The 22,075-nt window shown below is 38.1% G+C and overlaps 1 protein-coding gene across 2 annotated transcripts in view; it reads left to right on the top strand.

Moving 5' to 3' along the window:
• Positions 1–21,255, top strand: part of LOC124777089 (protein tweety) — a 183,357-nt gene extending 162,102 nt beyond the window's left edge. Inside the window, exons 5-10 of one of the 2 annotated variants that reach the window (XM_047252368.1) lie at positions 4,103–4,198; positions 4,293–4,365; positions 5,203–5,558; positions 7,615–7,716; positions 10,748–10,839; positions 20,375–21,255. In XM_047252368.1, the coding sequence (XP_047108324.1) occupies positions 4,103–4,198; positions 4,293–4,365; positions 5,203–5,558; positions 7,615–7,716; positions 10,748–10,839; positions 20,375–20,508 (853 nt within the window). In that variant the 3' untranslated portion in view covers positions 20,509–21,255. Of the gene's footprint in view, positions 1–4,102; positions 4,199–4,292; positions 4,366–5,202; positions 5,559–7,614; positions 7,717–10,747; positions 10,910–20,374 lie in introns of both variants that reach the window. The other variant, XM_047252367.1, reaches the window with a different exon arrangement.
• The last annotated feature ends 820 nt before the right edge of the window (positions 21,256–22,075 follow it).

Below are 22,075 nucleotides of genomic sequence, written 5' to 3'. Positions count from 1 at the left end.
GCACCTGTATGGCTTAATAGTCCACATGTTAAAAAGATAGACATACAACCTAATGAGGCCATGCACATTGTTAGTGGGTGAGTATGATCTACTCCCACATATTGGCAACTTACGTTGAGACACATTCCACCTCCTGATATCAGACAGAAGAGTACGCTATTGCGTTGAGTACCAGAAGATTGCTAATAACATCGACCTTCCAGTAATGGACAACATATTCCCTGCAAATTGAAAAAGACTAAGATCAGGACATACCACTGCCATCACAGCCAGGAAACTGAATTCAGTCCCATCAATGAATGGAAATGCTGCTGGCAACAAAACTGTTCCCCACAATGCCTGGAGCTGCGTTGCATCCAGAAGAAATCCCCTGGATTCAACCAGCCTTGGGCAATTTGGATTATTTTGATCCTCATCTGATTGGGCCATGGACAATGTGCAGACACTCTCTACAAGTGTGGCAAATTTTCATTATCATCCTGTGACTGTGATGTGGAATGACAGACAGTTGCTCATGTTGTATTGACATGTCCCGCACGTGCCTACAAGAGTCCTTTTGAAGTGATGAGTGATGAGTGATGCTATAAAATACATAAATGACCTTTATATCCATGTATAGCTGTTGCTTTTTGTGTTATTTTATGCTGGAGAGCTGTGCTTAAATGTTGACATGTAGTAGTTTTGTGATCTTTGTATATATATTGCCATATGATAAATAAATAAATAAGTAACCACACAGTGCCCTGCTCATCACAATTGATGACACCTCCCTTTAAACTAACACCACTAGTACCCATGACCTTACTGCTATTGAACATTACCATTCTCAACCCCTGATGGATTCCAAACCAACAAGCTCCTTCCTAGTCGTCATGATCAACTATATTCTCACCCAAAAATTATTTCTCCTTTGAAGGCATTACCTACAGACAAACCCAGGTGACAGCTATGGGCACCAGCATGGCACCAACCTATGCCAACCTACTCATGGGCTATTTAGAGGAATCCTTCCTAAACATCCAGAATACCAAACTTCTCAGCTGGTTCAGATCCGCTGGTGACATCTTCATGATCTGGATCAAGGGTGAGGAAACCCTATCCACATTCCTCCAGATGCTCAATGGCTTCTCCCCTTCTGCTTCACTTGGTCCTACTTAACCCAACAAGCCACCTTCCTCAATGTTGACCTTCACCTCAGAGATGGCTACATCTGCACCTCTATCCATATCAGACCTACAAACTACCAGCAGTACCTCCACTTCAACAGCTGCCACTCATTCCATACCAAGAAGTTCCTTCCATACAACCTAACCACCCAATGCCGTCACATCTGTAGTGACAAGCAGTCCCTCTCAAAATATACTTAGGGTGTCACTGAGGCCTTCACAGACCATAATTAGCCTCCCAACCTTGAACAAAAACTGATCATTCACGCCTCATCTCTCCAGTCACCACCAATTCCCAAAGTCCCATCATCTGGCCACAGAGGAGCATTCCCCTAATGACTTGATACCACCCAGGGCTTAAGCAACTGAATCATATTCTCTGCCAGGGTTTCAATTACCTCTCATTGTGCCCTAAAATGAGGATTGTCCTACCCACTACTCTTCACACCTCTCCCACAGTGTTATTCCTTTGCTTACCAAATCTACAAAATATCCTCGCCCGTCCCTACACAACCCCTGCTCCCAGCCTCTTTCCTCATGGCTCGTATCCCTCTAATAGACCTAGATGCAACAACTGTCCAATAGATCCTTCTTCAGTCCAGTCACAAGCATCACCTATCCCGTCAAATGCAGGGCTACCTGTGAAACCAGTATGTGATCCACAAGCTAAGCTGAAACCACTATGCTGCATTCTACATGGGCATGATAACCAACGAGCTGTCTGTCTGCATGAATGGCCACCGACATATTATGGCCAAGAAACAGCTGGACAGACTGTTATTGAACACACCACCCAACAAGACGTTCTTCATTTCAATGACTGCTTCACAGTCTGTGCCATTTGGATCCTTCCCACCAACACCAGCTTTTCTGCATTGCATAGGTAGGAATACTCCCTTCAATATATTGTACATTTATGTAACACTCCTGGCCTCAACCTTCATTATTCATTTTCCTTACCCATCTAGTCCCTTCCCTGCTCCCGTTCCAGCACTACACAGCCCTCTATTACACCAATGCACCCTCAGTCTTTTTACTTCTCTCCTTTTCCACTGCCCGCCTGCCCTCTCTCCCTCCTGCCCTCCATCCAACCTGTCAACTGCATCTTAGCTGCCCTATCCTCTCTCCACTTCATCCCTGTATGCTCCCACAAGTAGCACTTTACCATCCCCCAACCGTATCGTGCTATCCCTCCCCATTGCTCTGCTGCTCACAGTCTGGCTTCAGCGGCAAGAGACTGTGGTTACGTATGTGTGATTTGTGTGTGTGTGTGTGTGTGTGTGTGTGTGTGTGTGTTTTGTCTGTTTTTGATGAAGGCCTTGTTGGCCATAAGCCCACTTTCTGACAGTGTTTTTATTGTGCCTATCTGTAACTCAGCACCTCTACTATGTGGTGAGTAGCAGCTTTTCATAATACTGTTACATTCCATTTTGGGTTTCCCATTGTTTGATTGTACCTGAACTATTCTTACATAAATATTGGTGTAGTGCATTCACAGATTCATGCACTTAACATTTAGTCAAAGTGGCTGCATTTATGCAGAAAAGGTACCTCTCCTCATCCTAAAAGTGCCTATTTACTGACATGCTTTGTGGCTATATTAACTATTTGACTTTACATTTTCAATTTTGTATAAATGGTGCATTGTGAGTAGTTTTTATTTTACCATTTGTTTCTAATACGGCACAAATGCCATAATTTTTCAACTCAGTCTTACTGCCTTGTGGCAGTTCCTGTGAGCTATTTTTTGTAAAGATGTTTATTGAGTCCTGTAATCTGTCCACACTGTTGGGTATAGTCCTATTTTATCATATTCCTAGGTTTATACTTAGATTTTTCTTTTATCATTTATATTTTTAATATAAGGTTGTTCCATTACTTCTATGGGCACTATACAGTGCCACTATCCTTATGTATTCACACCAGCTGATGGCAAGTGATATCAGTTAAGCTTTGTAGCAAAGCCCTGTTATCAGTTAAGTTCAGACACTGGTGGGTAATACACATGAACCCACACTTTGTATGAAGACTTTGTTCTTATTTTTGGTGTGTGTACTCCTGTACTTTATGTACCACCTTTTGTAAAATTCACTTTAAGTCATGTGTTGTTTAGTTACATTTGTGGTTACAACTTTGGATTCTTCCTTAGCAGATATTTCTGATGATGGGCAGAGCCCAAAACGCATCAATAAATCACTTATAAGCAGCAAAATGAATAGATTTTTGCGACCTGTTCAGTAATGGATAAAGATTAAGTTTCATCTCACACCCTAAATTGTGTATTATGGTTGCCTGTTTTTACAGCTACAGTGCGAAAAAATGTATTGAAATCTGAGTTGCCAACTTTTTGATTATTGTGGTCTGTACCATTATCAGAGGACTGTGGTAGCACTGCTTGCTTGTTCTGATTTTACGTTCCTGTTTGTCTCACTTTTTGTGGTGTTCCTTATGATTTTTACTTTCTTGTCTGATTTGCTAATTTTTTGTGCATAATACTCGTATTTTGCCTTCTTGATTACATATGTTCAAATTTTACAGTACTACTTGTAATATAATTGCACTGTTAGGTTTTTACTATATCTCTATTCTATATACAAATCCCTCCTTTTTAGCAAGGTATAGTAAAGTCACTTTTTGTTATCACTTTCTTTTTCCACCACAGATTTGTTTGATTTTAATCTGCCAGTGTGCAGTGTTTTAATGAACTACTTCAATAATTAATTGTTTTGAATGATTCCTGTTGTCAACAAAATGTAGATGTAGCACTTGTCTACATTTGTAATTAATCTCTGCATGTGTGTAGAAAAATTCTTTAACTGCACTTCAATAATTCTTTAGAACTTTAATACTCATTCTCATGTGAAATGATAATAACAGAACATACTATTCCTGTACTCTTGAACAAACTGCACCACACATTCTGTTTTTCTTTGCAGGTGGCCTGTGACAATGGCAATTCTTAGTGTACTATTGGTATTCTGCATGGTGCTATTGTTTGGAGTTGCAAGACACTCCCGTTGTGCGCTTATAACGTGAGTTTGAGGAAATAAACATAAAAAAAATGCACATAATTTTCAGTAATAACTTCCCTTGTTTTGGTACAAAAATATTCATTTCTTTTTCCAGGTTCTCAGTATTTGGCCTGTTTGCTGTTATTATTTCGTGGATAATGGCCTCTATATATCTTGCTTCTTCAGTGGTAAGAATTTGTTAGAATTTTTTTGAGTGACTACTTCTAACATTTCTGCAGAGGTCCCAAACATTTTGTTAGTGAAAAAATTTCAATTGATTTTTAGCATTCAAGTAATCAATATTAAATGAGGAGGTATTGAATAGAATTGGAGAGAAGAGGAGTTTGTGGCACAACTAGACGAGAAGAAGAGACCGGTTGGTAGGACATGTTCTGAGGCATCAGGGGATCACAAATTTAGCATTGGAGGGCAGCGTGGAGGGTAAAAATCGTAGAGGGACACCAAGAGATGAATACACTAAGCAGATTCAGAAGGATGTAGGTTGCAGTAGGTACTGGGAGACAAAGAAGCTTGCACAGGATAGAGTAGCATGGAGAGCTGCATCAAACCAGCCTCAGGACTGAAGACCACAACAACAACAATTGATATTGATGGGCATTAAAGCCTACAAAAGAAATGGGGCAAGCAGCAGCAGAAAGGAAGCAAATGGTGGGATGGTTGACTGTAGTCCAACATGACTATGAGATTGCAGATTTTAGTATGCTTAAAGTAAGAAATCGCGCTTCTCCCATATTGGTGCAATATTTTTTTGAATAAGGAAGTATTTTTTCTGATAATATTTGCTCATTTCATGTATGTTCTTCTCTACAAATGGTAAACTACCTTGCAGATTTCATCATACAGTAAACTATCAGTTGGTATTCACAGACTGTCTTCCTCCATTTTGTTATGAACATGTTTAAATGAGAATACTGATTCTGCCAAAAAATGGATTTGTGTCTATATTCATTTGCTGTTTTCTATTTTCTTCTTCTATTTGAGTAACACAATTGTCCTTGAATCAGGCCCTGGGAGATTTGTGTGTGGCCCCAGAGGCCTTTCTGGAGAGAGAAGCCCCCGGCGCTACACAGGCAGAAATTCTCACGTACTATGTACGGTGTGAAGGTTCACGAGCAAATCCCTTCTCCCAGCGCCTCCAGGCAGGGCAAAGGGCAGTTCAGGCAATGGGTGCAGGCCTGTCACTTGTTGGCCGCATTGCCCGCGAACTGTACGATGCTGGCAAGCTGCACCCTCTTGACATGCTGATCACAGAGCGTGCTCACGTTGAAGGCCTCGTCACTGGCCTCACGGCTATGGTGGACTGCCGCCGACTCCACCAGCAGTACGTCTCTGCTGCCAACAGCTTGTGCGACTTGGGACTGTAAGTAGTAGTTAATGTTACTAGAGAAATTTTTAATAATGCTGCATTTACAAAATATTTTTCATGGGATAAATGATGTTCATGAAACATGTTATATAGTTGTCTGTATTATAACACAGTCTTTCCTATATTTTTTTGTTGATAGTATTTCCTTATTTGTTAAACATTTTACTTTACTTCTACTTTTTCTTTTTTCCTTTCCTTTTTCTTTTGCTTCTTTTTTTTTTCTTTGTTTAGAGTCAGCTTACCTCCTGTTTGTCTTTTAGGTTTTACCCCCATCTCCTTGTCTCTTTTCTTCCTATATTTTTTTGTTGATAGTATTTCCTTATTTGTTAAACATTTTACTTTACTTCTACTTTTTCTTTTTTCCTTTCCTTTTTCTTTTGCTTCTTTTTTTTTCTTTGTTTAGAGTCAGCTTACCTCCTGTTTGTCTTTTAGGTTTTACCCCCATCTCCTTGTCTCTTTTCTTCATAGTTTGTTATGCACCATTCATTCCTGAACTCATTTTTCTTCTGCTCAATCTATCTTTACTTCTCAGTCTTTCCTTCTATGATCTCTACTCTAAAGCTGGCACAGTGGTTACCATTGTACCATCTTTGCCTCCTACTGTCTCTGACACCTATGCCTTCATCTTTGTCTCACTTTGACTTAATAACAGTTGGGTCCTTCACAACCTGGGAATAACTGGTCAACTCTTCCTTCCTCCCTTAGCAAGGAACTAACAGGTCTGAAAGCTAGGAATAGTTTTTTCACTTTTAAATGTATCTGTCAGAAATACTGAGATTCCACTTTCTTAAATGCCAACCAGCTGTTCTGTGTCTTACAATTTTACACTATGTCACAGCCAGACTTTTATGGCACATTAACATGTCAGATCATGGAAATTTGTGGCATAACATGGAAGGAACTATACTGGATACCATGAATGCAACTTTGATCTGTTTGTGCTTTCAAAAATGAAGAGCCAAAAATTATTTATTCAAAGTAATGAAATTGTGGTCTTTTAACAGCACTATCACTGAGAAATGAAATGGTCATTGGTAGAAGAGCCATGTGTTTGAGGAACATTTCATAAAGGGGCTTAGTATGTCAAGCAGAAGGTTCTTATTGGGAAATCAGTTTCCAGACAATCAAGGGAGTGGTTATCTCTTATTTAGCACCTCATAATGTACAGTTTCAATACATCATTTATTGTACAGGGACTCACTAAGAACAAACAGTAAATTGCATCCTACAGTATTTTTGCAATATTTCTTAAGGCATAAATAATAAAATAGCATAATTTTGAAATCCTGAATTAATTACATTTTACAGAAACAAGAACAATTTTTTCCAGTTTTGTTCTCTGAATGTAAGTGCTACCACGATTTTAAAATTGTTACTAAGTGATAGCTGCATGGGCACAAAGTATTAGGTATATGCAGTGGAAGCATATTTCTTTGAATATGCTATAGATTTTCTGGGCCATATGCTGTGGACTCTGGGCAAAGAGATGCACTCTGTGAATAGAATACATGAAAATACTCATATTATCTGATACTGTATACATGTTGAAAATTGTCAGCTAAAAATTGTCGAGGATTTTTTTCATAAAATCACAGAGAGAGGGAATGACTGGCCATCACATCCCTCAAGGAGGCAAAATCCCAGTACTGCTGATAGTAGCATTTAAAAGTGAACAAACTATTCCTAGCATTCAGAACCGTTAGTTCCTTCCTCAAGAAGGCAAGGAGGAAGAAAGGAGGGGTAGTTCGGGAAAATTTAGAAAGGAAAGGGCCAGGTCACTCATAGCCCAGTATGAGGGGGATCCACACCCCTCTCATATCACAACAAAATACAGGAATGTCATTAAGTGTATGAAAAATTAAGCTGTGTGTATTTTATTACTAGGAATTGTAGAGGGGAGTGAGTACATAATATTCTGAATAGGAACCCATGTCTGGAAACATGCCATTTCAGTGCTACAGCCATTGAAAACATGTTTGCTCCCTCCCTTGTACCTTTTGTGACACATAGAGAACCAGTGAAAATTTTCATGTTCTGTTCTTTGTTACAGGTATGGATTAACATTCATGCTGGTGGCTAGCATTTCTGCAGGATTTTTCTTCACAGTATTGGTGTGGGTTGATTCTCATACATGGATATACATTAGAAAAAGGTAAGTTAAGAATGAAGTATTGCAAACATGAAACTGATACAATGAACTGCACAAGATTTCTTCATTTGTGTGGCCTTACTGTTCATAGTTGCTTTACAGTTTCTGAGGGATATTTTTGGCCCACTGTTAAAAATACAAGCAAATGCATAGTTACCTCACCAGGTGCATTTCACTTTATTGATAATGTCTTACTTCAGCAAAGCAAAATGTGTCTGATGAGAAAACCACACATTTGCTTGTAGTTGTAATGATGGAACAAAAATATCCTCAGAAGTTGAACAAGATGTATTGCCAAAATAGCACTGGCTCATCTTCAGCTTGGATTTGGGAGAACAACTCTCAAATCACTGTCCAGATTTAGGTTTTTCATGATTTCCCTAAATCACTCCAGGCAAATGTCAGGATGGTTCCTTTGAAAAGGGCATGGCCAATTTCCTTCCATGTTCTTTTGTAATGCAAGTTTGTGCTCCATCTCTAATGACCACATTGTCAATGGGACGTTCAAGTCTAATATTCCTTCTTTTCCTTCTACAGCACTGAGATTTAAAAAAAGGGAGCATTGCTTCTATTTAAGAAAATCCCTTTGTCAGGAGACAGAAGTTATCAAATTGCTGCACTTAATAGGTCAGATTTGGTTGTTCAGTTTGTCAGTTAGTCACAACTTGATGAAAAAGCCTTTTCATTCATCTAAACTGCTACAATTCATTACTAAGAACTAAAAACATTACAATGAAACAGTTGCTTATTAATGCCACTTTTATTGCAGTTAAACTACTGAGTTGAAGGTATTGTTGTAGTGCCTTTTAACAACTGCTCTACTAATAAGTCATTTTTCACCAAAAACACTTAAAGTGCTTAAAAATACTGCAAATGTCAAGAAGTCTCACTTCCAAAGCTGTGAAAGGTATGATATTATTACATGGAGCTTCACTGTATTGCAAACCTCATCTGTCTTATTAACACGAATACAGTTTTCATAGCAATTTTGTTCCCCACTTCCAGGAAATAATAATAACAGCAGTATAACATCACTGAACAGTCAGTATTATCTTTTGCAGACGTATTTGATGACCACACCCCTCTCATATCACAACAAAATACAGGAATGTCATTAAGTGTATGAAAAATTAAGCTGTGTGTATTTTATTACTACAGGGTGTTTGGGTATTCCCATTACAAAATTTTAGGAATTGTAGAGGGGAGTGAGTACATAATATTTTGAATAGGAACCCATGTCTTGAAACATACCATTTCAGTGCTACAGCCATTGAAAACATGTTTGCTAGGTACGTAACAGGGTTTTCATGGTGGGGCGGTGCCTACAACAGATCAGCTGATTTCATTTGATGCCTGTCCTACCTCTCTGACCTGGTTCAAGCCTCATTCAGTGTCTGTGAGTGTTAAAGCAAGATGATTGAATACAAATTTGCAGAATATACTGATATGATTCTTCTGGATGATGAAGCTCATGGTAACGGAAGAGTTGCTTATCACCTTCATCATCAAGATCATTCCTTACAACATCCCATTCCATGACATACTGTTTTTGCCTCAATTAAAAAGAGGCCATACTTCATCACATTGAAGAGAAACCGTCAATGATTACACAAGCAATTTCTTCTGCTATTAGTGATTGGAACTGAAAAACAAGTGATGTACTGAATCATGCCTAATCAATTACTTGTAAAAGTAGTAACTTTACCAACCCGTTTTCAAATGGCCATGTCTTTGGAACCTTAACTCATCTGCTTCTGAGCATTCAGATAATGTTAATAAGTTCTATTTCTATGATCTAGATATAGGTACTTTATTGATGTGTGGTCTAACTAGTTTTGTCTTATCTAAGATGTAGGTGATTAAAAATGTGAGGGGAAATATTCATTAGAAACTGGACTGTCCATGATTAATGAAATTCATAAAAGTGAAACATTCTGCCGAGTAGTACCAAAGACAAACATCAAATGGTTCTCTCATGTGATACATTGATGTAAAGCTGCTCTTATTAGAATTTGTAGAGAGAGACACACAATATTAATGTTGTCTTTATTGTATTTTGTGCAAAATGAAATTGTCAGCCTGACCAGAAACACAAAGACATATCAGTAATTAACTATGCTGAGAAAACCTTAGGAATTACATCACTTTCCTTTCATCTTATCTTCTTAGCAATGGTACATGTACTCTTAATCACTTTCAACAGGTGAGTCCCTCTCCCCTGAGTGACTTGGCCTTCCATTGTAACCTCCTGTAACATATCCCTCGTTCCTTCCCAAAGAAGAAGCTACCAATAGTTTCAGAAGTTTGAAGTTTCTTATACTTTAATGTGTCTGTCGGCATTTCTAAGAGCTTTGTCTCCTGAAGATGAGCACTGGTCAGTCAAACTGTCTCATAATTTTATTAATGGTGCAAGTGTGCTCATATGATAGTTTGGAAGGGGTGGCTAGATGTGGGGGTAAGGGAGTATTTTTAATATTTTGGAAGACGAATAGCAACTTTTAAGTAGCTGCAAAAAAGTAATACCAACTTTCAAATCATTTTCATTTCCCTGAAAGCTGGGGGAGGGGGAGGGAGGGGGGGAGGGAGGGGGGGGGGAAGAGGAAGGGGGGGGGGGGGGACCCTCTTGCCCCAGGCACAGGCCTCTTGCTTCCAGGTGTTCTGCCAAGTTGTCATTTCCATTTTATGCACAAGATTTGGATGACTGATCCAGCCATCTTCTTCAGATGCTGCAAGTTTTGCTATCAGGTGTACTTGCTGCCTGCCTCTAGAAGCACTTTGGTTTGAATTTGGCAGATTCCAGTGCCTTTGTTTCAAAACACATCACAATTTTATTCTTTTTCCACTGCATTTAGCTTCACATTGTCATTATCCACAGGGATTATTATGACAATACATTATTGAGTAATAAAAATTTGACAAATTACGTGTAGTTTAACAGAATGTATTACACTCCTTACTTTAACCACTCTGCTAACTGTTTGCAAATGTAAGTGATGGCAGTTATAGTGAGTGCTAAATGTTCACTTGTTTGCAGGCGAGACTACCTCCAGGTGGATGAACAAGACCCGTTCCTGCCGCCGTCTGCCGCTTCGCAGGCCATCGCTGCAAGGACTCTGAGGAGCCAAGGGTCGTATGGCAGCACAGGCTACTTCCGGCCGCGAAACTCCCCCCACCACTACTACTCCCCACATGTCCTGTATGCATGGTTCAGTTTGCCTTTTCTGTTTAGTTCTTGGTATTGTAGTTCTAATATTTGTATTTTTATTTTAAGTTCTCCTTTTATATTGGTTGCAGTTTCAAATAAAGCATGGTATGTACTGTGTAGGCCAATACTGAAAGAAATTTTATATGAGTATCTACAAACCACTGCTTTCAATTCTTTACTTTTTTGTTCAGTGTATAGCCTACAAAAATTTCTGCAGATTGTTCTAAAGAGATTCTCACTATTATATCTTATTTTGTAGTATCTTTTCTGCACACACTCTCTTTAAACTTTTTTAAGGAACTTTAGAACAACTATTCTTTTTGTCACACAAAGAGGGACACTTCTCCAACTTTATCTAGTTTACTCTCTCAAGTTGTCACTCTTCTTATTTATCTGACTTCTCACTTTATGCTGTGATGTTGAAAACTGTATTACTTGTTGTTGTTTTGTACTGGCTGATTGAAAAAGAAAGAGTGGATTTCAGTTGTTTATTACAGACAAACCATAAAAGATAGAAACATATTGTGCTTGTCACTGGATAGAGGAAGATCCAAAGATCTGACACAGCTGTGCTGTTGTTTGTTTGTAGTAACATGGAAACTACACCACAAGAGAAATCATTTTTTGTGTTGAAATTTGTGCAAAGTCAATCCACTATTCAAGATAAACGTGTGTTCCACTATCGATTCAACAAGAAGCTGCCTCTGCACAAGTTGATTTATGACTGACACACAAAATTCTTGGAAGCTGGTTACACATGCAAAGGGAAGGGCACTGGTCAGTCATGCACATCTGATGAAAATGTAGAGCGTATCTGAGATACGTACACTTGTAGCTCTCAGAAGTCCACAAGACATGCAGAGCAAGAAGTGTGTGTGTGTTCTGAAATGATGTCTGCATATGAAGTCTTACAAATTGCAGTAACTGTAGCAACTGGGTCTTGGTAACCATAACACAAGGTATGAATTTTGGATTTCAGTTCTCCAGGATATGGCAGAGGACACTTTTTCCAAATGACAGTTCTTTTCGGATGAATCGACATTTCATCTACTGGCTGAAGTACACTGAAATATTGTGAGAGTTTGAGGGTCACAAAATCCTGGCCTTATCATCAAACATGAAAGACTCTCATCCTGAAACTGAATGTGTTTTGTGCCATTTCTGTTCACAAAGTTTTTAGATCTTTCCTTTTTGTGAAGGAAACTGTGACAGGAATGTCATGCCTGGACATGCTGCAAAATTGGTTGTTTCCTTAACTACACAAAGATTCCAATGATTTCATTTTTATGCATCACTACGCCCCCACATCACTTTCAGCTTGAATGCAGCATTATCTTAACAACACCATGCCACAATGTTGGATTGGAAGAGGTAGGCAACAAGATCTTGTTAATTGCTTTAGGTCTCCCAGTTCACCTCACAGCTTGCAATTTTTTCTATTTATACATAAAAGACAGAGTCTTTGTCCCACCTATGACAGGTACTGTTCAAGAGCTGAGAAATCCAACTGTTGATTGTTGAAGCTGGAAGTTCAATAAACAGGAATCTGGTGATTCACATGTGGCATGAATTGAACTGCCATTTCAATGTTTCTTGAACAATGTATGGTGATCATTTTGAGTGAACACAAAACTTTCTATCCAGTGATACTCACAATGTGTCTTTATCTTTCATAGTCTGTCTGTAATAAACAATACAAATCTGTTTTTTTCTTTTTGAATCGCCCTGTATTTTGGGGCAACGATATGACAATTATGTGATGGATGAATAACCACTTTCGCACTATGTTTCGCACTATTTAAATGATATAAGGACATAGTAGCGACACTGGTACAGTTTAACTGCTGTTTTAAATTATTACAGCACATCTGTTGGAGCTTTATCACCTGACACAGGAAAATATGTCTAAAATACAGCATGTGCCTTGAAACAACTGTTGTTCCACAAATAATGAAAAATCCAGGATAAATGGCAACAATATGAAAACTTTATATTGCTGCTCATTACACTGAGTGGCAGACATGAACTTTGAAAAGACTGCTAAATATTATCAGCTATTGGACTAAGTCCTTCATCAGATGTAGACAAAACAAAACAAAAACACACGTACAACTCACAAACATTTGGCAACTGTCATTTCCAGATGCTAAGACCCACTGTTGTGTTACAGTCATTTTTGCTGCGTTATCCTGTGCCAAATGTCTCTTAGTTCAAAAAAACAATTAGAACATTTTCTTCTCCACTTCTGTGTGACGAACAGTTGCTCTTATCATCTTGTGCTGTTTGATATGAACTATTATTAACATTTATGTGAAGGATCCCATGAATAAAATTACATACAAGGCCTATGAGAAGCAATAGAAGGAAAAAAAACTTGTAGTAAAGGCAAGTGGTGGATGTACAGGTGAAAGAAAGAGCGTCATGGAAGAACAAATTAGTAGAAACAAAGTGGGAGGAAGACGCTATGTTGTAGAAAAAGGGATGGTATTACAAGAACAGGAATGTGGCAAAATATCCAATGAAAAAAAGGAAATGTGTTGTTATAGTCTTCAGTCTGAAGACTGGATTCATGCTGCTCTCCATTTTAGCCTATCCTGTGCAAGCCTCTTCATTTCTTCAGTGTAACTACAACAACACACATCCAGCTGAACCTGCTTAGTGTAATCTCCCTCTACAATTTTCTCCCCTACACATCTCTCAATTATTACCAAACTGATGGTTCCTCAGTGCCTTATGATTTGTCTTAACTGATCCCTTCTTTTGGTCAAATTGTGTCATAATTTTTTTTCTCCCCAATTTGATTTAGTTATTCAGTCTAAATATCTAATCTTCACCATTCTTCTGTAGCATCATATTTCAAAAGCTTCCAATTTCTTCTTGTCTGAGTCATTTATCATCCACATGTCACTTCCATACAGTGATTTCCCAAATCTTTTGCACCAGATACCTTTGTGACAGATGACGATGATGTGAGGCATAGAGATAGAGGTCAGTGTGCATTAACTTCCTATATATGCTGTAACCCAGGGACCTTGTTGGGGTTTTCTCGTGGCTAACACCCCAATGAAAGTTTTTTTCAAATACCATCATGAATCTGTTTAAGGGTTGATAGAGTTTAAATGTTCCAGGAACTCTTAAAGTTTATTTCATTCCATGTGGTCACACAACAAACATGTCGTACATGTATTGATAGAAACATGTCAGTTTGAACTTGATGGATTCTAGTGCCTTTGTTTCAAAGTGTTCTACATATAGATTGCAACAACAAGTGATAACAGACTACCCATTGCCATGGCATCAGTTTGTTCATAATATTTTCCTTCAAACAGAAAATAATTCAATGTCAGAATGTGTCTAAAAAGTTCAGTCAATGAAGCAACTGTTGAACTTTTTAGGTATTAGTTCCCCGGAGAATTCATGTAATCTGCCACTGATAGCACTTTTGGAGTGGGTATGACATTTAGCTTTTCAGCAAAGATCTTCATTGACTAATTAACTATCCTCATCCGGATGTCTGTCAGGGAGATTAATTATGGTATGCCTGCCTGCATCTTGTCTTACACGGTGAGGCCATGACTTTGTGATCACAGATCTACTTCAAGCTTTGTACACCTTTAGTAGGCCATGAAAACAACATAATGTGCAAGTAGTAAGGTGTACTACTACTCTGGTAATTCCGAGAAAACTGCAAGAGAAGTTTTAGTGTCTGTTATGTTTGTGATACAACTGGGCAAAGGTACCAGGCATAGGAAGTCACTGTGGTAAAGCAGTTAGTGTACATGCATACCAAGCAGGTCATGGTGGAGACAACGGTTTGAATCTCACTATCACCCATTCTTTTAATCTATATTTTCTTCATCAGTGGTCACATTATTTAATTTATATGAGATTTGAGAGCTAATATAATAAAAAAAGTACACATATTTTCATGAAGATGTAGTGAATTTCATGTTATTTGACTATTTACGATTTGTAGCTAAATTTTCAAGGACAAGGGACAGGCTTGGAAAACCCAACTCAAACATCGATAAATAATTATGCGAATGTGTTATTCACAATCAGTAATAAAGTAAGTCATAATATGCCAGGCCACAAGAGCGACAAATTACTAACGGATGTTGCAGGACGGTATTTGTCATACAAATATGGAAAACATAAAGTGAAACTTTATGCAAGTACACGTTTTTTTTCTCCATTGTATTGCATCTCAAAGGCCATACAAATTAAATAATATGACCAGTGATGCAAAAAATTGACTAATAGTTAAATTTTGAGTGGAAGTCAAACTGTCGCCTCATATATGTTCGTCTTATGAACGTTGAACACCAATCACTTGACCACCAAGAATTCTAATGCACAGATACATATGCTACATAATAGATGTGTAAATCTTCTCTTGCAATTTTCTTGGAATTGCCAGAGTAGTGCACCTTATTAGTTACACATTATGTTGTTTTAATGGCCTACTAAAAGTACTTTCCTGTGCTGTGCTATTCCTCAATTTATTCAATTTTAAATTTACTGTTATGTATCCTGAAGATTTCACAATTTCTATCAGTATTTAAAACTTCTGAAATACACTTTTTTGTTTCAAACAGTTTCAATCACTTTCTTCCCAGCTGGACAACTTAACTGTTTCTACAGCAATAATTTTTGTTAATGGCCTACATTAACTCCCAACACTTACATTATATATTTTCTGCTATTTCCGGGTGCTGTTCATTGTGATGTGGCATCCCCTTGATCCTTTCTTATCCCGTGGTTCAGCTCGACATCTTTCTTGTAGTGGATGTTCCAGTGTATGAAGATTGAACAATTCGGTATTATCACCAAATGACAAATATATTTTGGCTTCTTATTTTTCTCTCCACACATTCATCTGAAGATACAAACTTCTCTGTCTTGTCAATGGTCAACAAATGTACTCTGCCCTTCTATTTTACTGCTTTTAAAGTTGATTATTCTTGTCGTTGTCTGCCTGGTTAATAAAATTAGGCATTGGACATTAATATATAGCCAGAAGTAGCAGATGAAATTACTTCCAAGGTACATGCACCAATAATTAAAGTCCTGACCATGAGCCTAAGATGCATGCCATATTATTCCACACTGTGCAACAATTCTGTCCCTTCCAAAATATTTTTATTAATAATGAAGAGAAAATCTCCTGCCCCAGCCAGGAATCCAACCCAGGCCCCTTGGCGTGGCATTCCGCCGCACTGACCACTCAGCTAACGGGGGCAGAGACTCACTCTGCAGATGCTACCTGACTCAGTTATCACAAGCCTGTATGAGTTTACCATTGCTGATTCATTATTACATGATCGCCTTTACACTACATAACAATTCCCTCAGAATGAAATTAAAATCTGAGTTTGTTCATACACATATGCATTCTACTTGTATTTTAACTCTGATGTAGCTTTCAGTATAATCTTTCCATAAAATACTTCACTTTTACACACAATGTGTGGAGCATGAGCTCTTGGGACCTGACCTGCAGGCTTGCTAAGCTTCAACTGATTCACTCCACACAAAAAGATATCCAGGAACCAATATCTCCTTTCTAGAACAATGGAGCATTCCTGTCAGTGATGTTGCTGTGCTGTAGCAAAAGAACATGAGGGTAGATCTGATTCTTCAAGTACATGATATCTGTACCCTTTCAGTGGTCATCTTTGAAGTGGTTACTACTCTTTTATCTATGTGGTACCCTTTGCTTCATCCCAAAACGCTTGTTGAATCTTGAAAATTATTTCAACTTGAGAATCACGAAACTTAAAACAAAATTTGACGCAATAATGTTGTTCCACTTTTTCTGTTATTTTGCCCACATCATAAAATCTGATTAACAGCACTTACACATATTCAAACAATTAAAACTCCACACTGAAATAGCAACAATATTAGGAAGAGGATAGATTGCTACACACCATAAATATGATACATTGGGTTGCAGACAGGCAAAATGAAAAGACAATTACACATTAGAGCTTTTGGCCAAAGTCTTCTTCAACAAAGAAAACACACATTCACACAAGGAAGTGCACTTCTTGCACACATGACCGTTACCACCTGTAACTCTGACCAGAATGTGACTGGAGTGGGGCAGGGAAAGGTGGGGGGGGGGGGGGGGGGGGAAATAGAAGGGTACAGGTGGAGGGAGAGAAAAGCACTGTCCGGTGGGGCAAGCAGGGCTAGACTGCCATGTGCAGGGTCATGAGTTGGGGAAAACTGGGCAGTGAAAAAGAGAGGAGCTGAAAATGAGAAGTGCAGGGAAACGGAAAGGACAGGTGGGTACATTGGCAGAGCCCAGCACACAAAGAGGATGAGAGGCACACAAAGAGGATGAGAGAAAGCGAAAAGGGAGGACGAGATAGGACGAAGGGGTAGGAACCATGGGTGGACGATGTGGGGATGGCAGGTTATCGTAGAATGGGGCCAGGATCATTTTAGGAGTGGACAATTTGTTGTTAGGATAACTCCCATCTGCACAGTTGAGAAATGCTGTTGGTGGATGGGAGGATCCGGAAGGCCCAGGTTGTGAAGCAGCCATTGAAATCAAGCATGTTGTGTTCAGCTGTGTGTTGTGCCACAGGGTGGTATGCAGCCATCGCACAGAATTTTACATTGGTATAACTACCAACCAGCCGTCCACCAGGATGAACGGCCACTGCCACACTGTGACCAAGAGCAAAGTAGTGCAGAATTTTTAGAGCAAATGACACAATGAACTTTGTTTGTCAAGTTAATCTGTAAAATAAAAATTCCTCTAATGTAAATTACAGTCTGCATGGCAATAATTTGGAAAACATATCCTCTGAAATAATTTTTTATTAACTAGATAATTGCATTTCGGAAGTAAATTGCAAACAAGAATAAAAAGTTAGCATTTGTTTGGAAGAGGTGTGATATCAGAGCAAACAAAGATACTCCATTTAGCTATGTTTCCACTTTTGTTCATGATATGTGCCACAAAATGCAGAAGTAATCACTCTGCCATGTTTGGACTACTTTCACAAGAATGCAACTGATTTTGTGTGCTAGAAAGTTTGTGGCCCTTGTTTTCTATGACACAGAAGACATTATTGAGTAGCATACAATGGATGAAAGAAAGAGCAAAGGACTGGACTGCAAAATAAGAACATTATTGCTCATCAAGACAATGAAAGTGGCTTTAGCAATGGAGAAACTGAGGTGTATCGAAACAAATTGCTGAAATTCCCACCATAGTCATCAAATTTGGCATTAATGACTTCCAAATATAGCTATAACAATGTTAACATTACTATATGTGGTTCATCTATATTGGGCAGTGGAAAACTATCTGAAATTACTTGACAGGACCAGGCCATTGCATTTATTGTGAGAAGCATTTGGAAAATCATTGTCCAAGAAGCCAAAAAACTGCTTACAATTAAAAAAGTGCCTCTCAACAGTTAATTAGTTATAGTGCAGTCACTTTCAAGAGAATATTTTAAGATATAATGTAACAGTGTTTTTTGGAAGTCATCTACATCTTCGCGATCATTGGATGCCTTCCAGATCAATGCATCTTCTTTGAGGCCCCATCTAGAGGGGTTGATAGATGTTTAATTCCATGTAAGGTGATGGAACGTGATGCATTCCATATCTCCTGAGGTATCTCTTAGAGGATGTAGGTGTACTCACAGGAAGATGGCAGCACACAATCTCTAGACTTCTAAGAATTGGTTGTACTTAGCAAGCCACTTGTTATGTGCTGGTGCTAAATTTGATTGTCAGTGACCTCACTCACCCTTTGGAAAGATGTCTGTCAATGTACAATTCCTAAAGCCCACATGTGACATTTATTCCATAAAATTCAGATACTGAACTGGCTCGTATGCTTAACCAATAAGAGTAGCCATTTGTTTATTTGAACGTATATAGCTTTCTTTAGCATGCAAAAAGTTGTTTCTTTGCACATGACAATGTGTATATACAGGTCACTCCATTTCAGTTGCTGACAGACAAAATTGTTGGTGAAACATGTAGAAGTTTCATCTTTTTTATTTTTTGTTTTATTTTATTTTTTGACATAGCTTCATGGCTCTATGTCGTTGCTTTTCTTTTTAAGTTTATTTTCTCGTTTGATGTAATGCAACATTAATGTATTTACAAATCTAGCATTATTATTTGTTTTAATTTGTAATTAGAAAATTTGTAAGTGTTCTCAGTCTGTTCAATCTAGTTACTGGTTACAATCATTCTTTGATTTTTGCATGCAGTTGATTAACAGTTGCACTTACTATGCACGTGTCCCACAAGTATTTGAATGACATCCCTCTTTACCCTTTGCACTCTGGTCTTAATAATGTCTGATTTACTAGCCTGGTAATTTTTAGTCTTGAAAGTAATTTACAGTGAATAATTAAATGAACATGTCCCAGGTGAAATATAAAATTAAATGTTTAAAATGAATCTGGTTACATACAAAAAAAGTAAAGTGTATATACTTCCAACTAAAGTGCTTGAAGCATTAATGCAACATTTGACTGCACTGGTATTCTCTCTCTCTCTCTCTCTCTCTCTCTCTCTCTCTCTCTCACTCACTCACTCTCTGTATCTCTGTTAGCATACTACGTGTCACGCATTTACTGCAGTGTAATCATTGTGACATATTTTTGATATTTCTCCAATCTACTTCACTTAATGGCTACCATTTTTCAGTTATTTCAGTCAGTTTGACTAATGTTGCTTCATCAGTGCTAAAAAAATAAAAAAAAATAAAACAAAACATTTGTAGTCTAGTGGACAATTCTGTAAATAAGAAAATCAGCTTTCAATCCAGGATAGGAGGATGCGAACATTTTCCTCACATAGCTATTTTTTAAAATTACAAATGGGTGATTTACATATGAGAATACTATAAAATTATGAGATAGAATTGCCATCCAATACTCACCTTCAGTTGGCAAAATTCTTAGTACTGTTGGTGTATACAAAAAAGTGTAAGAAACTATCATAGGGTTCAGAACCATTAGCTCCTTTCTCGGCAGAGGAAAGAGAGATGGATTGGGGAAGGAAGGGCAGATCACTCACACCCAAGAATGGGAAGGAAAGTTTCTCTGGTGCCCCACCCCCACCCCTTCAACTTTGTCTCCCCCTCAAATTTTCCTTTTTTCACAATACTGCAGTGTTAAATAAGTGGAAAGAGGAATCTAAAAAAGAAAGACACTTTTGTTTGTTCCTTGCATCACAGTATGACTACTCTGTAATAATTTGCATTTTTTTTGTTTGTGATATTGAACAGAAGCTGGGTGATTCCTGTATATACACCAACAATTTCTTGCATAACTTGTATAACTGTTAAACAGGTAACACTAAAAAGCAACAAAACCACAAATTAGCATGCCTAGAATGCTTAAATATATACATGGTCCATGTGCCAAATCAAGTTGCAGTGTTAACTTATTTGCACGTGTTTCTCTATAGAGATGGCCGGAGTTCCCGCGAGGAAAAGTCCCAGCACGGTTCCCATCATGAGCCAGCAGGCGGCGGAGGGCACGAGCACGGGTCCGGAGCCTCTGCAATGCTTGGACCAAACCATGGGCAGTACGCGACTCTGAGCAAGCAGTGCAAGACGCTTGAGTCCTCTGACTTCTACTGAGAGGCAGCCCACGCCCCCTACCAGGTGACTGAGCTGTGATGCTGCGTGCGGCGGTCGGCTGTCGGCAACTGGCTCTTCTATGTCAGGGGGTGGTGGGCTCGTAGGAGGTAACCTCAGTCACTGGAGAAACGATGCAGGTTACAAGGTTCAGAAGAATACTTTGGGATTGATCAATCGAGTGAATGGATAATAGTGACAACTCCTACCTGTGAATGAGTGGTAAATGAGGATTTCCAAGGAAGTGTGTGTAACCGTTGATTGTGAAATGGCATAGAAGAACCAAATACCTTCACAAGAGTTATGTGTAAAAAAGAAAAAGTGATTTATGAAAACACCATTATCTCTGTAAAATATGAAGAGATCATTGAGTTCAACATTTAGAACAGTGGTATGATATCGTATATAAGCTTCAGAGGACTTTCAATAAAAAATTCTGGTTTTTGAGAGAATGAATAATAAATAGTATTTATGTACGAAGAGTAATAACAAAATGTCATACGTGGGATTACTTTTTGAATGCTGGTTGGCTGTACTGGACAACTGTGAGATGAATGTTACTGTCGAGTAAACTTAGATACGTGTTTGTATTCAATTCCACAATATTAAGCGTTACAAAAATTACAAGTATTGGAGACTGTATAGGAAATGATATGTCAAATATTTATAGCTGTGGGATCATTTGTGACATTAAAAAAATTTGTATTGACTTTTTAAGAAGTATCCTATTTGGAGACATTTTGATCATGTGATACAAGAAATTTTATTGCATTTCATTGTCCTTGATTACTTGTAGAAGTTGCTTTTATTGGAAAAAGTGAAACATTTCCAATTTGTGGAAAAACATCTGAGACATTTTTTGCATTTCAAGAAAAATAAAGAAATGGCACAAAAACAATGCAGTAGTTCCTTACAATTTAGTTTTAATAATAGTATTTTGTAGAAAATAAAAAAAAAAAAATAGATTGACAGAAATGTGTTTCCAGATGCAGAGATTATGCAGTGCATATTAAGTATCATAGGGAACATTCTCAGAGAACAATTAGGAGTCATAGTAATATTTTTCTGCCATAATGTCTCACTGCTACATACCATACACACTTTCAAGAAATTGCAATTCTTTACATCACACCAGACACCGTAGAATGTCAGTAAAATACAGACTGTGTTGTTTTATATCATTTATCTTGTTACCTAATTTTAGAAGAGTAGATCCACATAATCAAACCACAATGACATATAAACTCTATAAAACAGGAGCAGACAGCTTGATTTGCTCAACATGTTCTGTACATACAGTGCATCATAAAATACCAGGTGCTCAGGAGGATCAAGTTACCAGGTCCCTCGGCTGTGGCAGCCTTCTAAGCTTCCAATGAAAAGCTAGGCCATTGAATCTAACAGACTCTATAAAAATAAAATGGTTTCCCCACTTTTAACATAAGGATGATGTTATTAAAGACAAAATACGACCTAAAATACTGCCTAGAGGAACTCAGCTCCCTTATCTGAAATGATCTGATAGCAAA

Source organism: Schistocerca piceifrons, chromosome 2 (genome assembly GCF_021461385.2).
Source record: "Schistocerca piceifrons isolate TAMUIC-IGC-003096 chromosome 2, iqSchPice1.1, whole genome shotgun sequence".
NCBI classification, from domain to species: Eukaryota; Metazoa; Arthropoda; class Insecta; order Orthoptera; family Acrididae; genus Schistocerca; species Schistocerca piceifrons.
Note: the sequence above shows the minus strand (reverse complement) of the source record. Positions and strands in the feature narration are given on the sequence as shown.